A 25,112-nucleotide genomic window follows, 5' to 3' on the forward strand; every position below is an offset into this window, starting at 1 on the left:
GCTGAGGGAATGTTGCACTGTCAGAGGGTCAGTGCTGAGGGAGTGCCGCACTGTCAGAGGGTCAGTACTGAGAGAGTGCCGCACTGTCAGAGGGTCAGTACTGAGGGAGTGCCGCACTGTCAGAGGGTCAGTACTGAGGGAGTGCCGCACTGTCAGAGGGTCAGTACTCAAATCAAATCAAATTGTATTGGGCGAAGATGAGGCTGCACCTGGAGTATTGTGTGCAGTTTTGGTGTATTATCTGAGGAAGGATGTCCTTGCTATAGAGGGAGTACAGCGACGGTTTACCAGGCTGAATCCTGGGATGGCAGGTCTTTCTTCTGAGGTGAGACTAAGTCGGTTAGGATTATATTCACTGGAGTTTAGAAGAAGATATGGGGGAAAGGGGGGATCTCATAGAAACTTATAAAATTCTAACAGAGTTAGATAGGGTAGATGGAGAAAGAATGTTCCCGATGGCGGGGGAATCCAGAACTCAGGTTCCTAGTTTGAGGATAAGGGGTAAACCTTTTAGAACTGAGGGGAGGAGAAATTTCTTCACCCGGAGGGTGGTGAATGTGTGGAATTCACTACCACAGAAAGTAATTGAGGCCAAAACGTTGTGTGATTTCAAGAAGAAATTACGTTTGGGCTGGAATTCTTCGGCCATTCATGCCGGTGGGATTCCCTTGTCCCGCTGGCAGTGCACTCTCCACATGCGGGTTGTCCGCCGGCATGGGGCGACATCAGTGGAAATTCCCATTGACAGCGGCGGGAACAGAGAATCCCACTGCTGGCAAACACCGCGCCACCTCCCACCATCGGGAAACACATGACTGAGGCCGAGGAATCTCACCCATAGATAGCTCTTGGGGCTAAAGGGAATAAGGGATATGGGGGAAAGGGGGGATCAGAATATTGAATTTGATGATCAGCCATGATAGAAATCATAGAAACCCTATAGTGCAGAAAGAGGCCATTTGGCCCATCGAGTCTGCACCGACCACAATCCCATCCAGGCCCTACCCCCTTTTCACTACATATTTACCCGCTAATCCCTCTAACCTACGCATCTCAGGACACTGAGGGGCAATTTTAGCATGGCCAGTCAACCTAACCCGCACATCTTTGGACTGTGGGAGGAAACCGGAGCACCCGGAGGAAACCCACGCAGACACGAGGAGAATGTGCAAACTCCACACAGACAGTGACCCAAGCCGGGAATCGAACACAGGTCCCTGGAGCTGTGAAGCAGCAGTGCTAACCACTGTGCTACCATGCCGCCCGATCAAAAGGAACGGTGGAGCAGGCTTGAAGGGCCGAATGGCCTACTCCTGCTTTTAGTTTTTATGTTTCTATGTCAGTACTGAGGGAATGCTGCATTGTCATTGGTGCCCTCACTGAGATGGAATATTAACCCAACGCCCCATCTACCTTTTGGAGAGGCTGGAAGCATCCCGAGGCTACTATTTGCAGAAGGGCAGTGCAGTTATCCATTGAATCCTGGCCAATTTTTATCTCTCAATCCAACATGACTAAAATCAGATTTTCTGACAATGATCATATCTCTCTTTGTGGGATCTTGCTGCGCACACAGGTGCTGCCCCATTTTCCTGCATTACAGCAATGGCTAAACTTCAAAATGAGTATTTCATTTGCTGTAAAACTTTTTGAATGCTCTGAGGTCATGAATGGCATGTTGGAAATGTGAGTCTATCTTGTCTGCTGATTCCATTCCTGGTGAATGAGGACCTCACACATTCAGGAGTTTTGTTAACAGTCCTCCCTGGGTCAGCCCTGTAACCAATGCTGGACTGTGGGCATCATTAGTAATTCCACTGGTTTTACCGATACATGTGAAACGCTGGCTGTAACCGTGGTGAGATTTATTTTTGGTCATTTTTAGGTGTTGTGCAGAGGACTGAATTGTAAAACTCAGACCCACCAACCTTATTTCATTTCCCAGTTCACTCACTTGAAGACATTGACTCTCGCTGGGATACAATTCTCCAGCTGACAGGTCTCACCTGAACACCCGTTATTTATCACCTCACCTGGACACTGAGCGTTGGAAGTATTCCAGTCATGAGCAGAATGTGTCACTGCTGAAATCTCCAACACCCGGCACCCCATCATCAGACTCCCTGGAGACAATTTCCTTCACATTCCAAACGTGACTGCATGGAAATTGAAATATTCCAGCCCCAGGCTTCAAAGTGGAGCTTTGTTTCAAACAGATGGCTGCCCCAGATGTGGAGAAGATTTCCCAAGATTAGAAATCAATCAGATTGACAGAATTGATGTGATTTTTAACTCAGTTTGGAGTTTCGAAAGGGCAGCGATTTCCCAGTTACTGCGCCCAAGGTGTGGAATTCCCTCCCTTCATCCATTCACTGGAAAAACATTTTTGCTTCTAGTTTAGTGAGATTACTTAACATAGCAAGGTGAGTCACATTGGCACTCATTCAACACTTCCCATGTCAAGCACAAAGGACAAATACAGCATAGATTAGATACAGAGTAAAGCTCCCTCGACACTATTCCCATCAAACACTCCCAGGACAGGTACAGCACGGGGTTAGATACAGAGTAAAGCTGCCTCTACACTGTCTCCCATCAAACACTCCCAGGCCAGGTACAGCACGGGGTTAGATACAGAGTAAAGCTGCCTCTACACTGTCTCCCATCAAACACTCCCAGGACAGGTACAGCACGGGGTTAGATACAGAGTAAAGCTCCCTCTACACTGTCCCCCATCAAACACTCCCAGGACAGGTACAGCACGGGGTTTGATACAGAGTAAAGCTCCCTCTACACTGTCCCCATCAAACACTCCCAGGACAGGTACAGCACGGGTTTAGATACAGAGTAAAGCTCCCTCTACACTGTCCCCCATCAAACACTCCCAGGACAGGTACAGCACAGTGTTAGATACAGAGTAAAGCTCCCTCTACACTGTCTCCCAACAAACACTCCCAGGACAGGTACAGCACAGGGTTAGATACAGAGTAAAGCTCCCTCTACACTGTCCCCCATCAAACACTCCCAGGACAGGTACAGCACGGGGTTAGATACAGAGTAAAGCTCCCTCTACACTGTCCCCATCAAACACTCCCAGGACAGGTACAGCATGGGGTTAGATACAGAGTAAAGCTCCCTCTACACTGTCCCCCATCAAACACTCCCAGGACAGGTACAGCACGGGGTTAGATACAGAGTAAAGCTCCCTCTACACTGTCCCCATCAAACACTCCCAGGACAGGTACAGCACGGGGTTAGATACAGAGTAAAACTCCCTCTACACTGCCCCCATCAAACACTCCCAGGGCAGGTACAGCACGGGGTTAGATACAGAGTAAAGCTCCCTCTACACTGCCCCCATCAAACACTCCCAGGACAGGTACAGCATGGGGTTAGATACAGAGTAAAGCTCCCTCTACACTGTCCCCCATCAAACACTCCCAGGACAGGTACAGCATGGGGTTAGATACAGTAAATGTGTGGTTTCTGTGTGGTTTTTGTTTGCCCCACCAGTGGTGCTGTGACCTTGAGCTTTGTTCCCACCAGGAACAGGATTGGCATTGCCAGTAACCGCTCACAGACACAAACAATTAAGAAAGAAAGCACACGTGCAGTGGGACCCAATTTCTAGCCTCGCGAATTCTCCAATGAATTTATTGCGTTGTCTTTACATGGCCGCTGTTTCCACCCCCTTGGAGATTTGCTTGGACCCTGGCAGACAGGGGTTAAAGGGAGTGAGCTGTGCTGAGTGAGGTTTGTGTATTGTTCATTGCTGTGCTTGGGTTGGTGCCAATCCACATATTGTTCACTGTTGGCCTGGTGAGGTTGAGGTGTACCAGCTGGCTGCACTCCTTTAGACTGTTCCAAATAGAGAACAATGACACTTACCTGGCTCACTGTGCCAGAGAAAGGGGGGGCACTGAAAAACTGTTCCATACTAAAAGGGGCAAATAGTTCCCCTTCTGAATCGCCGGTCTCGATGCTTTGCCACTACGCTGTCTAAAACATCCCCCCCTCCATCCCCCTCCCTACCTCCAGTAACCTCTCACACCCCCGTTTGTATCTCCAATCTCTCCAGCTTCCCCGACCCACCCCATCCTCAACTCCCCATTCCTCCCCCCACCTCACCCACCATCCCACAGGCTGCCTGTTGTGGGGGAGGTCAGGTCCATGAGTCCCTGAACAAGCTTCTCACCTCCAGCATGTCAATCAGCCAGTGCTGTGACTAATCCAGGAAAACTTTCCCACTGGGGGCTCCACACGGGATATTTCTGGCACTGTCCAGCCCGATGCTTTCACACTGTCCCACAGCTGCCAATTCACCCATTTCATGCACTTAAGTCAGAACTATAAACTCAACTCCAAGTGTTTCACTCAGTTTATTATCAATCTCAATCTTTCTTCATGATAAATCCCTCCTCTCCCTGTGACTGTCAGTAGCTCAGATTGCGGGAGTGGGGGGAGGGGGTAATAAAGGAGCCCACCAGCAAATCCCACTTTGCAGCATTTGGTCCACGGCCCTGCAGGTTACAGCACTTCAGGTGCACATCCAGACACCTTTTCAATAAGTTAAGGCCTTCTGCCTCTGCTACCAATTGGCGATAGTGACGTTTCAAGGGCGTCTGGACAAATACATGAATAGAATGGGAATAGAGGGATACGGTCGGGGCTTTTAGTTCAGTCGGGCAGCACGGTCGGTGCAGGCTTGGAGGGCCAAAGGGCCTGTTCCTGTGCTGTAATTTTCTTTGTTCTTTGTTCTAGCCTTTCAAGAAACGAGTTCCAGACAATCACCCTCCTTCCCCACTGACCTCCACCGCCCTGCCCGCCCGCACCGCCCCCCCCCCCGCCCCGCCACCCCCCCCCCCCCCCACCCCCTCCTGCAGTCCTTTGGGTGAAAAAGATTTTCCTCATCTATCCTCTAATCTTTCGACCAATCATTTTAAATCTATGCCCCTAGTCACTGCCCTCTCTGCTAAAGTAAACAAGTTCCTTCCCATCCACTCTATCCAGGCTCCTCACAATACGTCGCAATCAAATCTCCCCTCAGCCTCCTCTGCACAAGGAGAACAACCCCAGTCTATCCAATCTTTCCTCATCGCTGCAATTTCCCAGTCCTGGATGTCAACATCCTTGTAAATCTCCTCGATATCCTCTCTAATGCAATTATATCCTCTCTGTTATGAGGTGAGCAGATCTGCACACAGTGCCCACGTTGTGGCCTAACTAATGTTTTATAAAGTTTATGCATTGCCTCCCTGCTCTTATACTCTATGTGTCATAGAATCATAGACTCCCTACATTGCACAAGAGGTCACTTGGCCCATTGAATCTGAACCGACTCCCTTCCTTATCCCTGTAACCCCTCAAATTTACCATGGCCAATCCATCTAACCTAGACATCTTGGGACGCTAAGGGTCAATTTAGCATGGCCAATCCACCTAACCAGCACATCCTTGGGCTGTGGGAGGAAACTGGAGCACCCGGAGGAAACCCACGCAGACACGGGGAGAATGTGCAAACTCCACACAGTCACCCAAGGCCGGAATCGAACCCGGCTCCCTGGAGCTGTGAGGCAGCAATGCTAACCACTGTGCCACCATGCTGCCAATAAGTGAAAGGATTCTATGTGCCTGCTTGACCACCTTATCAATCTGTCCTACCACCTTCTGTGGAGATTCCCTCCAAGGTCCCTCACTTCCTCTCATTTCATTCCATTTATTGTAAATTCATTTGCCATGTTTGACCTCTGCAGACACATCCCTTCACACTTCTCTGGGCTGGATTCCATTTGCAACTTCTCTGCTCAGCTCAGTCCATTAATAGTTTCCTGCAGTCGGCAGCGATCCTCCTCACTACCAATCAGACGGACAATTTTAATCTCATCCACAAATTTCTTGATCATTATTTCCCAATCATTAATATATTAGCAGGAAAGGCAGGGGGCCTGGTATGGAGCCCTGTGGATCCCCACTGGAAACTGCCTACCAGTCACACAAATATCTATCAGCAATTACCCGCTGCTTCCTGTCACTTCTCCATTTGCTGGTTTGCCTTAGAGCAGGATAAGGTGATGAGGCAGAGAGTGAGGCAGAGAGTGAGGCAGAGAATGAGAGTGGCAGAGAGGGAGGCAGAGAGTGGGGCAGAGAGTGAGGCAGAGAGTGAGAGTGGCAGAGAGGGAGGGAAAGTGGATCAAGTGATTCTCAGAGACAACCACATTTTTCCCTATCTATCGTTTTCAAACTTTCTCCCCATTTTCTCTCCGTCACCCTCTCCATCTCCATCCCACTCCTCGTCTCTCTTTCCATCACTCTCTCTATCTCCATCCCACTCCTCTTCCCTACCCACTATTTATTTCCATATCCTTTCCCTCTCTTACTTCTCCTTCTTTCGAGCCACTCAATTCCTGTTTTCTCACCTGCTTCTCTCAATTCTTCCCTCTCTAAATATATTGTCTCTCTATTCTACCTCTGCTGCCCAGCACCTCCATCCTCCATCCCTTTCCTGTCTCTCTCTCTCTAACTGGACATGTGAATCCACTATTTAAAAAAAGTGAGAAAGTGAAATCAGAAAATTGTAATCCGAGAATAATAGACTCCGTGCAGTGCAGAAGGAGGCCATTCAGCCCATCAAGTCTACACTAACTCTCCAAAAAAGCATCCTACTCATACCACCAACGCCCCCCCCCCGCCCCGCCCCCACCCCACTGCCCTATCCCTGTAACCCCATACATTTACCTGGTTAGGAAACTGGCTGAGTGGCTGGGGACAGAGTGAGGATCATGGGTGGATATTCCTTTTGCCAGGTCAGCCATGGGATCTGTGTTGGGGCCTCATCCGTTCAGGCTTCGCAGGAATCACTTAAACGATGGTTGAAAAGGCAAATGCTGACATTTGCTGATTATGGAAAGACAGGTGCATTGTAAACAGTGTAAATGGAAGCATAAAATTACAAAGAGATATTAAGCAAATACAGTCAGTAATACTCAGGTAAGAGGAGTTATAGAGTGACAGTGTGAGGGAGCTGGATTAACATCAAAGAACAATACAGCACAGGAACAGGCCCTTCGGCCCTCCAAGCCCACGCTGCTCCCTGGTCCAAACTAGACCATTCTTTTGTATCCCTCCATTCCCACTCCGTTCATGTGGCTAACTAGATAAGTCTTAAACGTTCCCAGTGTGTCCGCCTCCACCACCTTGCCCGGCAGCGCATTCCAGGCCCCCACCACCCTCTGTGTAAAATAAGTCCTTCTGATATCTGTGTTAAACCTTCCCCCCCCTCACCTTGAACCTATGACCCCTCGTGAACGTCACCACCGATCTGGGAAAAAGCTTCCCACCGTTCACCCTATCTATGCCTTTCATAATTTTATACACCTCTATTAGATCACCCCTCATCCTCCGTCTTTCCAGGGAGAACAACCCCAGTTTACCCAATCTCTCCTCATAACTAAGCCCCTCCATACCAGGCAACATCCTGGTAAACCTCCTCTGCACTCTCTCTAAAGCCTCCACGTCCTTCTGGTAGTGTGGCGACCAGAACTGGACGCAGTATTCCAAATGCGGCCGAACCAACGTTCTATACAACTGCAACATCAGACCCCAACTTTTATACTCTATGCCCCGTCCTATAAAGACAAGCATGCCATATGCCTTATTCACTACCTTCTCCACCTGTGACGTCACCTTCAAGGATCTGTGGACTTGCACACCCAGGTCCCTCTGCGTATCTACACCCTTTATGGTTCTGCCATTTATTGTATAGCTCCCCCCTACGTTAGTTCTACCAAAATGCATCACTTCGCATTTATCAGGATTGAACTCCATCTGCCATTTCATTGCCCAAATTTCCAGCCTATCTATATCCTTCTGTAGCCTCTGACAATGTTCCTCACTATCTGCAAGTCCAGCCATTTTCGTGTCGTCCGCAAACTTACTGATCACCCCAGTTACACCTTCTTCCAGATCACTTATATAAATCACAAACAGCAGAGGTCCCAATACAGAGCCCTGCGGAACACCACTAGTCACAGGCCTCCAGCCGGAAAAAGACCCTTCCACTACCACCCTCTGTCTTCTGTGACCAAGCCAGTTCTCCACCCATCTAGCCACCTCCCCCTTTATCCCATGAGATCCAACCTTTTGCACCAACCTACCATGAGGGACTTTGTCAAACGCTTTACTAAAGTCCATATAGACGACATCCACGGCCCTTCCCTCGTCAACCATTCTAGTCACTTCTTCAAAAAACTCCACCAGGTTAGTGAGGCATGACCTCCCTCTCACAAAAGATACAGTAAAGATACAGTCAGTAACACAGGGCGCTGGGGGGAGAGGGGTTACTGGGTGACAGTGTGAGGGAGCTGGATTAACATCAGTAGAGATATAGTCAGTAACGCAGGGTGCTGGGGGGAGAGGGGTTACTGAATGATAGTGTGAGAGAGTTGGATTAACCTCCACAGATAAACCAGTAACACAAAGGGCAAGTATAGATTCACTAGCAGCAAGAACAGAAAATGCTGGACAATCTCAGCAGGTCTGACAGTATCTATGGAGAGAGAACAGGGCCAATGCTTCGAGTCTGGATGACTCTTTGTCAAAGCTGAAGGAATCTCTCCACAGGTTCTCTCTCCACAGAGGCTGTCAGACCCGCTGAGATTTTCCAGCACTTTCTGTTTTTGTTTTGGATTCCAGCATCTGCAGTTACTTCCTTTTATTTGATAGTTTCGCCAGAATGCTTAAGATGAGAAACTAATTATGGGAAGAGACGAGATCCTGGGATTGTTCTCACTGTAGGAGAGGAGATCTAATCATAGTTTATAGAATTATAAAAGGTTTCTGACAGAGTAAATGATTGTTTCCTTGCATTGTCGGAGAGTGTGGAGAGAATTAGGAGCATGGAGAGTGAGGTTGAGACAAAAACTATTTCATCTTATAAAGGTAAAATGATTACTATTTGATTCTGAAAATGGTACAGAACTAGAGCGAGAGAGAGTGGGATGGTTGGGTTAGTTTTGGTTGATGGGACAATGGTGTATCTCTGTGCTGTAACACTGTGGCTGTAGAATGCAGGAGCAAGGAGGGACTGAGAAAACGGAGGAATTCCCAGGGAATGAATAGGTTTTGAGAGGCAGGAAGATGGAGTTGATGTCCAGATCTGCCATAATCTAAATAAATGTTGGAACAGTTTCAATGGGCTAAATCGCCTCCTGCGATCCCACAAACAACATGCATTTAGGAGCCATTTTGTTCATTGTTTGTCACCAATGTCCGATCTGTCGCTGCGCCTCTCCTTCGCCAAATCTCTGAACCTTTCTCCCTTTCTTCCCTGCAGTGGTGAACAGCCTTGCTCAGGAACTCCCGTCCTTGCCTCACGGATGTACCGAAGGAAGCTGTTACCCAGCAACTGGTAACCTCCTAATTGGACGGGCCCACAATCTGACTGCCACCTCCACGTGTGGGGCGGACGAGCCGAGTGACTACTGCATCGTCAGCCATCTGCAGGTAAGTGTGAGAGAGAGCAGAGAACTCGCAGCCAGCGGGCGGGGGGGGAGGGGGGGGGAGGAGAGAACTCGCAGGGGGAGGGGGAGGTGGTGGGGAGGGGTCACCAGCCTCCCTGCATTGGCCTGGAGTCCCAAGGAAATGAAAATGATCGGGCCGGGACATTGGTGTGAGTAAAAACCTGGAAGAAAAATCAGAAAGGGTTTTGTTCGAAACCATTGCGAGTTTAGTTGCCAATTCTGTTGCTAAAAAATGGACAAAGTCTTGTTTGACTGACTGGGAAGGTCACATGAAGAAAGCTCCAGAAATACATCCTACTACAGTTAGAAACCCAAATCCCCTCTGGGAACAGTATTTTCATCAACAACTGCCTGTTATCTATATTTTTGTAACCAGTTGTGAAATGTTCCTCTCTGGGCCGGCTACCAGTTCTTGATTTATAAAATTACCATGTGCACAGAGGCCATTCGCTCCATCACGCTTGTGTCAGCAACTCCTCATCTCAAGACCTTCAACCTCTGATTGCTCCGCCCCCACACTCCTGCCATTGGTCACTCAAAATATCCATCCTTGTGGCATCCCGCCATTCCACGGCCAATCAGAAAGCAGATTCTTTAATACCTGTGTGGATGATTTATGACTCACGATTATAGAAACCATTTCTCCCCATTTCCAGTGTTTATAACAGCATAACAAATAAACTAAACTATTCAAAGAGACACTAATTTTACGTTGCTCAGATGGTCCCGCACCTGACCCAGAAATGAAATAGTGCGAGGAGGCGTCAGATGCACATCCCAATGTGGTTGGTTGTACACTCGATGCGGAGATGCCGGCGTTGGACTGGGGTGGGCACAGTAAGTAGTCTCACAACACCAGGTTAAAGTCCAACAGGTTTATTTTGTAGCACGAGCTTTCGGAGCACTGGTGTTGTGAGACTACTTATTGCACACTCGAGTGATAGTTTGGTTAGCAGGTATGCATGAAAGTTGGAGGCGCACTCGTCAACAATCAAGCCAACAATTTAGCTCATTGAAGGGTCAAGTGGACACAATTTTAGCGGCTTGTCTGCTTTTACAGTTTGGGGGCAGCTGATCGTTCAGGCAGCTTTTACATTGCAGCTGGAACCGAAATCCTGGGTCGGATGAGCTGCCAGAACTGAGATAAAATTTGCAAAGGTGTCTGGGGCCTGAGGTTTGCAGCTGAATGTGATGCCGACAGACCCTTTGTAGAGTTTCTCCATCACTGGAAATTGTTCACAGCTCAGGATCTCCCTGAGACATTTCCACAGCGGCCGTTCCCCCAGAGGAAGCGCAATGCAACCCTCAGGACAGCATCCTGCCTTTTCTCAGCACCCGCCCTCTCCCTCCGTCCCCTCCCTCAGCCTTTCCCACAGCCTGTCTCACACTGAGTGGCCATTGATTGGCCAGCTAGCGAGAAAGTGCACTCTGGGACTGACCACAGCGGGAATGTGTTTCACACCCACTTCTGGGCCTGCTGATCGCTCACGCTCAACGGACAAAAACCTCAGGCCAATGCTTAATGTCCAGATGGCTTTACTCCTGGTGGGATTTATGGGTGAGGCATGGGTAAGATGCTCTTTTAGAGAGTCGGTGCATGCTAAATTGCTCTTTAGTGTCCAAAGATGTGCAGGTTAGGTGGATTGATCGTGCTAACTGCACGGGGTTATGGGGATAGCGCTGGGGGCTGAGCCTGGGTGGGATGCTCTTTCGGAGAGTCAGTGTGGACTTGATGGGCCAAATGGCCTCTTTCTGTACTGCAAGGATTCTATGATTCTATCTCTATGTCTCCTTGTCTGAATACCAGCCCTGATTCCTTGCAATGAATAATCTGCGCAGAGAGACCACGTTAACACAGATAAGATCAAAGTGCTTGTGTAGACACCTCCATGTAGATGCCACCAACTCAGGAGCCCTCCTTATCAACAAATTACAGCTGTAGCCATGCCAACAGCCCTTCAGATGCTGTACGATAGGGAAATGTCTATGTTTATTTTGTCTACCACAGCGTTGATGTAATAAATAGAAATTCCAATGAATCGATCGTGGCCCCTGGGCAGGTGGTGCTGGCAATCCAGTAACGGGGACATTCAGCACAATTTGGCATCTTCCTGTGGCCGCCTCACTGCACTGAATTCAACCGGGAGGGGGGGGGGGGGGGCGGGGTGGGGGGGAGGTGGGGGGGGGGGGGGCGGGGTGGGGGGGAGGTGGGGGGGGAGGAGGTTGGGGGGGGTGGTGGGGAGGTGGGGGGGGAGGAGGTTGGGGGGGGGAGGTTGGGGGGGGAGGTGGGGCGGGGGGGAGGTGGGGCGGGGGGGTGGGGCGAGGGGGAGCGGGGGGGACGTGGGGTGGGGGAGGTGGGGCGGGGGGGGAGGTGGGGGGGAGGTGGGGGGGGGTGGGGGGGGAGGTGGGGGGGTGGGGGGGGAGGTGGGGGGGGAGGTGGGGGTGGGTGGGGGGGGAGGTGGGGGTGGGTGGGGGGGGAGGTGGGGGGGTGGGGGGGGAGGTGGGGGGGGAGGTGGGGGGGAGGTTGGGGGGGTGGGGGGGACGCACAATGAGACTCCACTAACAATTTGAAATACAGCACAATTCCAAAAGCAACATTCTTTAAAAATTTGTTTTGAAAAGTTCAGCGTGCTGCAGAAAGCAGGTATGAAATTCTGCATGATCGATGGTAGCCATGATGTGGAGATGCCGGCGTTGGACTGGGGTAAGCACAGTAAGAAGCCTCACAACACCAGGTTAAAGTCCAACAGGTTCATTTGGTAGCACGAGCTTTCAGAGCCCTGCCCCTTTATCAGGTGAGTGCAGGATTGGGTTCACAAACATAGAACATAGAACATAGAACATTACAGCGCAGAACAGGCCCTTCGGCCCACGATGTTGCACCGACCAGTTAAAAAAAAAAACTGTGACCCTCCAACCTAAACCAATTTCTTTTCGTCCATGAACCTATCTACGGATCTCTTAAACGCCCCCAAACTAGGCGCATTTACTACTGATGCTGGCAGGGCATTCCAATCCCTCACCACCCTCTGGGTAAAGAACCTACCCCTGACATCGGTTCTATAACTACCCCCCCTCAATTTAAAGCCATGCCCCCTCGTGCTGGATTTCTCCATCAGAGGAAAAAGGCTATCACTATCCACCCTATCTAAACCTCTAATCATCTTATATGTTTCAATAAGATCCCCTCTTAGCCGCCGCCTTTCCAGCGAAAACAATCCCAAATCCCTCAGCCTCTCCTCATAGGATCTCCCCTCCATACCAGGCAACATCCTGGTAAACCTCCTCTGCACCCTCTCCAAAGCCTCCACATCCTTCCTGTAATGTGGGGACCAGAACTGCACACAGTACTCCAAGTGCGGCCGCACCAGAGTTGTGTACAGTTGCAACATAACGCTACGACTCCTAAATTCAATCCCCCTACCAATAAACGCCAAGACACCATATGCCTTCTTAACAACCTTATCTACTTGATTCCCAACTTTCAGGGATCTATGCACACATACACCTAGATCCCTCTGCTCCTCCACACTATTCAAAGTCCTCCCGTTAGCCCTATACTCAACACATCTGTTATTCCTACCAAAGTGAATTACCTCACACTTCTCCGCATTAAACTCCATCCGCCACCTCTCGGCCCAACTTTGCAACCTGTCTAAGTCTTCCTGCAAACTACGACACCCTTCCTCACTGTCTACCACACCACCGACTTTGGTGTCATCAGCAAATTTGCTAATCCACCCAACTATACCCTCATCCAGATCATTAATAAATATTACAAACAGCAGTGGCCCCAAAACAGATCCCTGAGGTACACCACTTGTAACCGCACTCCATGATGAATATTTACTATCAACCACCACCCTCTGTTTCCTATCCGCTAGCCAATTCCTGATCCAATTTCCTAGATCACCCCCAATCCCATACATCTGCATTTTCTGCAGAAGCCTACCATGGTGAACCTTATCAAACGCCTTACTAAAATCCATATATACCACGTCCACTGCCTTGCCCCCATCCACCTCCTTGGTCACTTTCTCAAAAAACTCAATAAGGTTAGTAAGGCACGACCTACCTGCCACAAAACCATGCTGACTATCACCTATCAATTCATTACTCTCCAAATAACTATAAATCCTATCCCTTATAACTTTTTCCAACATCTTGCCGACAACAGAAGTGAGACTCACCGGTCAAACAGGGCCTATATAGACAGAGACTCAATTACAAAATAATGGTTTGAATGCGAGTCTTAACAGGTAATCAAGTCTTTACAAGTGCAGACAATGTGAGTGGAGAGAGAGTTAAGCACAGGTTAAAGAGATGTGTATTGTCTCCAGCCAGGACAGTTAGTGAGATTTTGCAAGCCGAGGCAAGTCGTGAGGGTTACAGATTGTGTGACATGAACCCAAGATCCCGGTTGAGGCTATCCTCATATGTGCGGAACTTGGCTATCAGTTTCTGCTCAGCGACTCTGCGCTGTCGTGTGTCGTGAAGGCCGCCTTGGAGAACGCTTACCCGAAGATCAGAGGCCGAATGCCCGTGACCGCTGAAGTGTTCCCCCACAGGAAGAGAACAGTCTTGCCTGGTGATTGTCGAGCGGTGTTCATTCATCCGTTGTCGCAGCGTCTGCATGGTTTCCCCAATGTACCATGCCTCGGGACATCCTTTCCTGCAGCATATCAGGTCATGATGTGGAGATGCTGGTGTTGGACTGGGGTAAACACAGTAAGAAGTTTAACAACACCAGGTTAAAGTCCAACAGGTTTATTTGGTAGCAAAAGCCACACAAGCTTTCGGAGCGCGTATCAGGTAGACAATGTTCGCTGAGTTGCAAGAGTAGGTACCGTGTACCTGGTAGATGGTGTTCTCACGTGAGATGATGGCATCCGTGTCGATGATCCGGCACGTCTTGCAGAGGTTGCTGTAGCAGGGTTGTGTGGTGTCGTGGTCACTGTTCTCCTGAAGGCTGGGTAGTTTGCTGTGAACAATGGTCTGTTTGAGGTTGCGTGGTTGTTTGAAGGCAAATAGTGTGGGTGTGGGGATGGCCTTGGCGAGATGTTCGTCTTTTTCGATGACATGTTGAAGGCTCCGGAAAAGACCTGTAAAGGCTTGATTACTTGTTAAGACTCGCATTCCAACCATTATCTTGTAATTGAGTTTGTTTCTGTATATGCCCTGTTTGTGAATCAAATCCTGCATTCACCTGATGAAGGAGCCGTGCTTCGAAAGCTCGTGTTACCAAATAAACCTGCTGGACTTTAACCTGGTGTGAGACTACTCACTGAATGATCAAGTGAGATCTGCATTTATATAGCAGCCCCTCTCGGGCATTCAAAAATACTTTATATAATGTACTCACTGCTGTAATGACAGGAAATCTCCACCCAGCAAAACCCCACAAACTGCAGTGAGGTTTATTGATCACTGAATCTGTTTTTAGGTTGTGTTGAGAAGTCTGACAACATCAGGTTAAAATCCACCAAGTTTATTTGGAATCACGAGCTTTCAAATGTGAACCTGATGAAGGAGCAGGGCACCGAAAGCTCGTGATTCCAAATTAACCTGTTGGACTTTAACCTGGTGTTGTGAGACCTCTTACTGTGCCCACCCCAGTCCAACGTTGGCATCTCCACATTAGATTTAGTCATGTCGGTTGAGATGTTACTAATTGGCCAGTGAGAAGGTTCCCTGCTCTGCTCGCAACAGTGAGCATTGGTCTTAAAGCTTTTCCTGAGAGGGCAGACTTGTCCTACCCTCCCCCGTCCTACCCTCCCCCGTCCTACCCTCCCCCGTCCTACCCTCCCCCGTCCTACCCTCCCCCGTCCTACCCTCCCCTGTCCCCTCCATCAACACTCTGAGGGCGCAGAGGAGATTTACCAGGAGGTGAGGGACATTCGTTATGTGCAGAGACTGAAGCTGGGGGATTTAATGGAGGTGTTCACAATGGTGATGGGTTTTACCAGAATAAATAAGGAGAAACTTCTTCCAGAGGTAAGGGGAGCAATAAGCAGAGGGACACAGGGTGAGAGGGGCAGTAGGTGTGGCCTACAGGACTTTGTGAATGAGCAAGGGTGTAGCGAGAGTAATTGTGTCTCTCTGGGACTCAGACTCTGGGGATATAGCAGAACTACCTCAGGAGGAATCTGAGAGAAATACCGCGAGCCTCAACAAATCAAACAACCTGGCCAACCAGCGCAGAGCTGTATCAGCAGGACCAACATACTCTGGAGCGATCAAAATGAATATTGCATGGATACATTGAAGGAAAAGCTGAATAAATACACCCGGAGAAAGGATTGTGTTGACAGAATGAGATGAAATGGGGTGGGAGGACGTTCGGGTGGAGCATATAAACTAGCATGGACTAGTTGGGCCAAATGGCCTGTTTATGTGCTGTAACTTCAATCTAAACAGATGCAAGAGGAGACTGGAATCAAACTGTACAGGTCCCTGTTCAGTCCGGAGAATTTAAAACAAAAATCTCAGTAAAACAGATGATGAATTTTGACATTTAGGGATGGAAGTCCGTGTTTATGGATGAGTCAACCTCCTGGAATAAGCAAGAAGCCAGCAGGAGATGAAGCTGAGTAGGCCTCCCACAGCCAAATGTAATGAAGGGATGTGCTGATACAGAGTGTGGGAGTACAGGAATCCTTGAACTCATTCTTAGATGTTAACCTTTTATTGTCAAATTTTTGCATGCCTATTTTGAAATATCTGAGAAGCTGTTTGAACTTTCCAATCTGTTGCTCCTTTATCCCCTCATATCTCATCTTATCTCATTGCTACGTTTGCTGATGACACAAAGATAGGTGGGAAAGTAAATTATAAAGAGGATATAAGGAGACTACAAAGGGATATCAATAGATTAAATGAGTGGGCAAAAATGTGGCAAATGTGAAGTTGTCCATTTTGGCAGGAAGAATAAAAGGGAAGCTTAGTATCTAAATGGTGAGAGGTTGCAGAGCTCTGTAGAGCAGAGGGATCTGGGTGTCTGAGTGCATGATTCACAAAAGGCTAGTGTGCTGGTACAGCGAGTAATTAGAAAAGCTAATAGAATGTGACTGTTTAATGTGAGGGGAATTGATTACAAAAATAGGGAGGTGATGCTTCACTTATACAGGTGAGATCACATCTGGAGTATTGTGTACAGTACGGGCCTGGGATCTTCTGGTTCTTCACGCCCCGTTGCTCTGCAAGCAAGGACAGAGTGTTTGATGTTCGGACAAACCTCCGTTCATTGCAGTGGAACCAGCAAATCCCGCTCACGTGAATGGCTGAAAGATTCCGCCCAAGGACCCCTTATTTAAAGAATGATGTAAATGCATTAGAACCAGTTCAGAGAAGGTTCACCGGACTAATACCGGGAAAGGGCGGGTTGTCTTATGAAGGAAGGTTGGAGAGGTTAGATTTGTAGTCGCTGGAGTTTTGAAGAGTAAGAGGCAACCTGTTGATATCTTTAAGAGCCTGAGGGGTATTGACAGGGTGGATGTGGAGAGAATGCTTCCTCGTGTCAGAGAATCTAGAATGAGGGGTCGCTGTTTAAGACAGAGATGAGGAAAATTTATTTCTCTCAGAGAGTTGAGAGTCTCTGGAACTCTCTTCCTCAAAAGGCAGTGGAATCAGAGACTTTGAATATTTTTAAAGCAGAGCTGGAGAGATTCTTGATTAACTCGGGGCTGAAAGGTTATCGAGGGTCAGCGGGAAAGTGGGGTTGAGGTTACAATCAGATCAGCCATAATATTGAATGGGGGAGCAGGCTCGAGGGGCCGAGTGGCCTACTCCTACTCTTAATTTGCATGTTCATAACCGACTTAATATGTTTTTAATACAGACTGTACCTGTAGGACTGTACCCCAGTGAGAGTCAGTGTGTGTGGAACCCGTACCCCAGTGAGAGTCAGTGTGTGTGGGACCCATACCCCAGTGAGAGTCAGTGTGTGTGGAACCCGTACCCCAGTGAGAGTCAGTGTGTGTGGAACCCGTACCCCAGTGAGAGTCAGTGTGTGTGGAACCCGTACCCCAGTGAGAGTCAGTGTATGTGGGACCCGTACCCCAGTGAGAGTCAGTGTGTGTGGGACCCGTACCCCAGTGAGAGTCTGTGTGTGTGGGACCCGTACCCCAGTGAGAGTCAGTGTGTGTGGGACCCGTACCCCAGTGAGAGTCAGTGTGTGTGGGACCCAAACCCCAGTGAGAGTCAGTGTGTGTGGAACCCGTACCCCTGTGAGAGTCAGTGTATGTGGGACCCGTACCCCAGTGAGAGTCAGTGTGTGTGGAACCCGTACCCCAGTGAGAGTCAGTGTGTGTGGGACCCGTACCCCAGTGAGACTCAGTGTGTGTGGGACCCAAACCCCAGTGAGAGCCAGTGTGTGTATGACCCGTACCCCAGTGAGAGTCAGTGTGTGTGGAACCCATACCCCAGTGAGAGTCAGTGTGTGTGGAACCCGTACCCCAGTGAGAGTCAGTGTGTGTGGAACCCGTACCCCAGCGAGAGTCAGTGTGTGTGGAACTCCTTCAGTGCTACACTGGGTCTGTTGGCATAGTCCTGAGAGTGAAACTTGAAGCGATGACCTTCAGACTCCGAGCTGGGAGTGTTACAGACTGACACAAGAGAAGGAATTAAATTAAACTGCAGAACATTTTGCAATTGTAGCCGTTTCTGTAACAAAGGCTCTGGGTGTTCCAGTGATAATGGAACTGTGCACAGGGAAGATCAAACACACAACACACTGTCTTATTTGACTTGGCTTCAGACCAGGACAGAGGGAAGGGGAGCGGCGCAGCGCAAATTAAATCAAAATATAATAACACGGCTGAATGCTAAAATGAATGAAAAATTACAGGGTGAAAATACACACAAAGTTACAACAAATGTTTGGAATATCAGAGCGGAATTGGCCCTGACCTGAACACTCTGATACCACAGTGCAGGCAATGAAGAGTGTCTCTCTGCTCAGATCCTCATCTGGAGCACTCTGACTGACTAATGCATTGACTCAGGTGATGTAATTAATTGCTGACTGGATTGATAATCCAGAGTACAAGAGTTCAAACCTCGTCAGCGCAAATCACCATTTATATTCTGCACAGAATTCTGCAGTTTTTACATCGCAGCATCAGGACATTCGGCCCAACGGTCCATGCTGGTATATATTCTCCACTCAAGCTCCCTCCCACCCCCTCATCACCTCACCCTATCACTATCGCCTTTCTTTCCCGTCTCCATCCAGTCCCACCTTAAATGTATCGATACTGTTCACCTCAACCACTTCCAGTGGGAGTGAGTCCCACATTCTCCCCACTCCTTGTGGGACCGAGTCCCACATTCTCCCCACTCCCTGTGTGTGTGAGTCCCACATTCTCCCCATTCCCTGTGGGATCGAGTCCCACGTTCTCCCCACTCCCTGTGGGAGTGAGTCCCACATTCTCCCCATTTCCTGTGGGAGTGAGTCCCACATTCTCCCTATTTCCTGTGGGAGCGAGTCCCACATTCTCCCCATTCCCTGTGGGAGCAAGTCCCACATTCTCCCCATTCCCTGTGGGAGCAAGTCCCACATTCTTCCCACTCTCTGGGAAAGGGAGTTTGTGCTGAATTTCCCATTGGTGAGTAACTTCTATTTTCTGCCTCTTTTTCTGGTCCCACCTGTGGGTGGAAAAATATTTTCCATGTTCACCTTTTCTCTCTTCATTCAAGACACATCTCCCTGTCTTTGGGGGCTGGGGGAGAGGCGGGGTTTGTTTTAGCATGTTGAGGTGGGTGTGTTTCTGAGCAGGTGACAGGTACAAACAGCTGAGCTGTCGGTGGCTCTGGAAGTTCGGAGAAACCCACAACTTCCACCTTTTAACCTGACTGCAATCTGTAGCATGCACAGAGAGATTTACAGCATGGACGCAGGCCCTTCAGCCCAACTAGTCCATGCTGCCCAGGTTTTACCACTAAGCAAGTCCCAATTGCCCGCATTTGGCTCATATCCCTCGATACCGATCTTACCTATGTAACTGCCATGTCCGTTTAACTGGAATCCATGCCTGCAATTATTCCCACAATATGGCAGAAAAAGCCACATTGCCATCGACAGACTCAACACCTTCATCAAACCTTGCTGATGTTGGAGAAAATCTCGCCCAGTGCTTCAGGTCGATAACCTTTCATCAGAGTCGTACAGCTCTGGTTACACATTGTGTAAGGTTAGCAGATCACTGTTATCAGGGACACCCGGACAGGTACTTACTGCAGGGTGGGGACACCCTGGCACGTACTTACTGCAGGGTGGGGACACCCTGGCACGTACTTACTGCAGGGTGGGGACACCCTGGCACGTACCTACTGCAGGGTGGGGACACCCTGGCACGTACCTACTGCAGGGCAGGTACACCCTGGCAGGTACCTACTGCAGGGTGGGGACACCCTGGCAGGTACCTACTGCAGGGCAGGTACACCCTGGCACGTACCTACTGCAGGGCAGGTACACCCTGGCAGGTACCTACTGCAGGGCGGGTACACACTGGCAGGTACCTACTGCAGGGCGGGTACACACTGGCATGGACACTCAGTACTCCACCACCTTCTGTAATTCCTGAGCATCGATTCTGATGAAAGGTCAGCAACTTGAAACATTAACCTTTGTTTCTCCACAGTGGGCGGCACGGCAGCACAGTGGTTAGCACTGCTGCTTCACAGCTCCAGGGTCCCGGGTTCAATTCCCGGCTCGGGTCACTGTCTGTGCGGAGTTTGCACATTCTCCTCGTGTCTGCGTGGGTTTCCTCCGGGTGCTCCGGTTTCCTCCCACAGTCCAAAGATGTGCGGGTTAGGTTGATTGGCCGTGCTAAAAAAATTGCCCCTTAGTGTCCTGAGATGGGTAGGTTAGAGGGATTAGCGGGTAAATATGTAGGGATATGGGGGTAGGCCTGGGTGGGATTGTGGTCGGTGTAGACTCGATGGGCCGAATGGCCTCTTTCTGTACTGTAGGGATTCTATGATTTCTATGAAGCTGCCTAATCTGCTGAGTATTTGCAGCATTTTTAAAATTCCTCTTTCTCCATCTTCCCTGTCATGGGCCGCCGCCTTCAGATCAGCCATGATCTTATTGAATGGCGGGGCAGGCTCGAGGGGCTCGATGGCCTACTCCTGCTCCTATTTCTTATGTTCTTATGTTCTTTGCTGGGGAGCATTTTGCCGCACGTCAGTGAGTCACTGGCCAAGGCAAGGTTTCCCACAATCCTCAGTGAGCTAGCAGACTCTGTCGGCCATTATCCAGAGCCAGGTTGGCGTCTGCTTCCTGCCGGGTCGAGGATTTGTCCAGAGGCAAGGCCCCTCTCTCCACCCGCACTGACAGCAGCACAACATGTTCCGGAACATCAAGCTCGAGACGGACTCCTCCATTCACTGTCCAATAATGAGCAGAGCCTCTGGAAAGACTGACGGCCCATCCGAGCCTTTCAGCTGCTCCAGAATTGTCGTCTTCATCGACCAACCTCAAGGTTGAACATATCAGCAGCTGGAAGGATCCTTGTTGCACTTTCACAAACTTCAATAATGAACACAAAAGGTATTTATTAATAAATAATAAATTATTAATAAGAAAACAGCAGCCTCCTGGCTGTAGCTAGCTCCCAAAATGTCCCTTTGTCTGGAGGCCTCTCAGACCACGGGATGATTCCACACTCAGTGAGTCCCGATTGGTTGTACAGGTCAAGTGGCCCTTACCCTGCTGTGTTGCCCTTAAAGGGACAATCACCCCAGCCCCTCACAGTCCCTTCGACAAGAGCTTTCCATTACTGCTCCTGAAAATAGATAAATCCCCTGGTCCGGATGGGATTTATCCAAGGATTCTCTGGGAGGCAAGAGAAGTGATTGCAGAGCCTCTGGCTCTGATCTTCAGGTCGTCGTTGGCCTCTGGTATAGTACCAGAAGATTGGAGGTTAGCGAATGTTGTCCCATTGTTTAAGAAGGGGAACAGAGACTTCCCCGGGAATTATAGACCGGTGAGTCTCACTTCTGTTGTCGGCAAGATGTTGGAAAAGATTATAAGGGATAGGATTTATAGTTATTTGGAGAGTAATGAATTGATAGGTGATAGTCAGCATGGTTTTGTGGCAGGTAGGTCGTGCCTTACTAACCTTATTGAGTTTTTTGAGAAAGTGACCAAGGAGGTGGATGGGGGCAAGGCAGTGGACGTGGTATATATGGATTTTAGTAAGGCGTTTGATAAGGTTCACCATGGTAGGCTTCTGCAGAAAATGCAGATGTATGGGATTGGGGGTGATCTAGGAAATTGGATCAGGAATTGGCTAGCGGATAGGAAACAGAGGGTGGTGGTTGATAGTAAATATTCATCATGGAGTGCGGTTACAAGTGGTGTACCTCAGGGATCTGTTTTGGGGCCACTGCTGTTTGTAATATTTATTAATGATCTGGATGAGGGTATAGTTGGGTGGATTAGCAAATTTGCTGATGACACCAAAGTCGGTGGTGTGGTAGACAGTGAGGAAGGGTGTCGTAGTTTGCAGGAAGACTTAGACAGGTTGCAAAGTTGGGCCGAGAGGTGGCGGATGGAGTTTAATGCGGAGAAGTGTGAGGTAATTCACTTTGGTAGGAATAACAGATGTGTTGAGTATAGGGCTAACGGGAGGACTTTGAATAGTGTGGAGGAGCAGAGGGATCTAGGTGTATGTGTGCATAGATCCCTGAAAGTTGGGAATCAAGTAGATAAGGTTGTTAAGAAGGCATATGGTGTCTTGGCGTTTATTGGTAGGGGGATTGAATTTAGGAGTCGTAGCGTTATGTTGCAACTGTACACAACTCTGGTGCGGCCGCACTTGGAGTACTGTGTGCAGTTCTGGTCCCCACATTACAGGAAGGATGTGGAGGCTTTGGAGAGGGTGCAGAGGAGGTTTACCAGGATGTTGCCTGGTATGGAGGGGAGATCCTATGAGGAGAGGCTGAGGGATTTGGGATTGTTTTCGCTGGAAAGGCGGCGGCTAAGAGGGGATCTTATTGAAACATATAAGATGATTAGAGGTTTGGATAGGGTGGATAGTGATAGCCTTTTTCCTCTGATGGAGAAATCCAGCACGAGGGGGCATGGCTTTAAATTGAGGGGGGGTACTTATAGAACCGATGTCAGGGGTAGGTTCTTTACCCAGAGGGTGGTGAGGGATTGGAATGCCCTGCCAGCATCAGTAGTAAATGCGCCTAGTTTGGGGGCGTTTAAGAGATCCGTAGATAGGTTCATGGACGAAAAGAAATTGGTTTAGGTTGGAGGGTCACAGTTTTTTTTTAACTGGTCGGTGCAACATCGTGGGCCGAAGGGCCTGTTCTGCGCTGTAATGTTCTATGTTCTATGTTCTATGTTCCTGTCCCCACCACCTCCTCTTCAGTTTGTGGTGTGTGATTCATCATCTGACTCCCCAAGATGCATGGAGCAGTTGGCAGAGGAGTCAGTGATCTGAAACGTTAACCCTGTTTCTCTCTACACAGATGCTGCCTGACCTGCTGAGTATTTCCAGCGATTCCTGTTTGTGTTCCCGTTTTCCAGATCCGCCATTGTCCCCACTGCACTGGTATCAGCTTTCACTGCACAGCAACTTTGAGGGAGAAGGAGTTTGGATGAAGGGGGCAGAGTAAGACACGTTACAATGCCTTATTGCTCCAACAACATCTGGCCCCTGAAGAGCCTGTTTTTTTATTCCGGTTAGGGAGAATGAGATCTATAAGCTGAGTCCTGTCTTGTGCAACTACCTTTAGTGAGACATTCTGGGGAGTGGCAAAAACATTAATTTCACACAATGCTCCCATTCATATTCAGATTGTATCTTGTAATTACACACTTTCTGGGGCTAAAAGGATTTGTACACAGGATTAACCATGAGGTTAAATGCAGGTCAATGCACTTCTGTTGATGTCGGAGTTTGAAAATGGCAAAGGAAGATTTGCATATATATAACACCTTCCATAGCCTCAGGACATCCCAAAGCACTTTACAGCCAATCAGATACTTTGAAAGTGTAATCACGGTTGAATGTAGGAAATGCAAGAGCCAATTTGTACACAGCAAGCTCCCGCAGACAGCAATGTGCTGATGGTCAGTTTTATGATGTGGATTGAAGAGTAAGCAATATTCAGGATGCCAGCGAGAACTCCCTGCTTTGCTTCAACTGGTGGCCATGAGTTCTTTTATGTCCATCTGAGACAGGACCTCAATTTCATGCTTCAACTGAAAGACAGCACCGCCAACTGTGCAGCACTCCTTCCGTACTGCGATTGGATTTGAGTGACAGGTTCTAAGTCCTTTGTTCACTTTGTTAAAGAAATACTTCCTCACATTCCTCCTGCATCTCCGACCCCAAATCCATTTCCCCTGGTTCCTATATGATAGCCAACTGGAACATCTCTTCTTTGTCTATCGTATCTAACTCTGCCACAATCGAATCTCCCCCCAATCTCCTTTGCTCCAAGGGAGAACGACCCCAGCTTCTCCAACCCAACCTCGTAACTAAAATCCCTCATCCCTGGGACCATTCTGGTCAATCTCCCTCTGCACTTTCTCAAGGTCCCTCACATCCTTCCCAAAGTGTGGACACAATTCTCCAGTTGTGACCTAACCAGAACTTTATAAGGGTTCAGCTTCCCTGCTTTCCTACTCAATGCCTCCATTTATGAAGCGCAAGGTCGCATTTACTTTGTTAACCACTCTCTCGATGTCCAACCACCTTCAAATATCGATGCACATGAACCCCACGGTCCTCCTGTTCCTGTACGATCTTTGGGACTGTCACACTGAGTCTCTAATGTCTCTCCCAATCCCTTCTGCCAAATTGCATCATCTCACACTCTCGCTGTGTTAAATTCCGTCTGCCCATTCTGCTACCTGTCGATCTCCTGTTTCAGACGATTCATATCCTGAAGATGCAGGATTGAGGAGGGAGGGTGTTTGCAGCTGCTCTAAGTTTGGTATCATTGGTAGATTTTGAAAGCAGTGACACTGACCCCTGGGGAATATAATTGTTCACCATCCTCCAGTCTGAATAACAACTATTTAACACGATTCACTGTTTTCTGACCTTAAGCTAATTTATTTTTCCAAGCTGACACTGCCCCTGCTATCCCATGAGCCTCAGTTTCATTAACCAGCCTTCCACGTGGTATTTTATCAATCATTTTCTGAAAGTCCATATAGACAACATCCACCGCATTCCCTTCTTTAACCTTCTCTGTTACTTCATCAAAAAATTCAATTAAATTAGTCAAATATGATCTATATTTTACATATCTGTGCTAGTTCTTCTTAATTAACTCAAACCTCTCCAAGTGCCTGTTGATATTTTTCCTGATTATTGTTTCTGAAACCTTACCCACCGCTGATGTTAGACTAACTGGTCTGTGTTTGCTAGGACTGTCCTTACCCCCTTTACTGAGTCAAGGTGTCGCATTTGCCACTCTCGAATCCTATAGCACCTGCCCCGTATCGAGGGAAGATTGAGGTAAATTATTCCCTGATCTCCACCCCCACTTCCTTTAGCAACCCTGGGATACAAGCCACCCGGACCAGGCAACTTATCCACTCAAAGCACAGCCACCCTTTCCAGTATA

The 25,112-nt window shown here is 48.7% G+C and overlaps 1 protein-coding gene and 1 long non-coding RNA gene across 4 annotated transcripts in view; one reads left to right on the top strand and one right to left on the bottom strand.

Moving 5' to 3' along the window:
* The window catches only part of lamb2l (laminin, beta 2-like), a 195,898-nt gene that overhangs the window by 36,589 nt on the left and 134,197 nt on the right, over positions 1–25,112 (top strand). For all 3 annotated transcript variants that reach the window (XM_078210012.1, XM_078210011.1, XM_078210010.1), the window contains exon 3: positions 9,332–9,501. In XM_078210012.1, the coding sequence (XP_078066138.1) occupies positions 9,332–9,501 (170 nt within the window). The remainder of the gene's footprint in view (positions 1–9,331; positions 9,502–25,112) is intronic.
* Positions 8,622–19,725, bottom strand: LOC144491774 (uncharacterized). Its single transcript, XR_013497500.1, has 3 exons — positions 19,512–19,725; positions 9,606–9,679; positions 8,622–9,525 (listed from the first exon to the last, which is right to left on the bottom strand). It is a non-coding gene; the product is annotated as an uncharacterized LOC144491774 (long non-coding RNA).

Source organism: Mustelus asterias, chromosome 3 (assembly GCF_964213995.1).
Source record: "Mustelus asterias chromosome 3, sMusAst1.hap1.1, whole genome shotgun sequence".
NCBI classification, from domain to species: domain Eukaryota; kingdom Metazoa; phylum Chordata; class Chondrichthyes; order Carcharhiniformes; family Triakidae; genus Mustelus; species Mustelus asterias.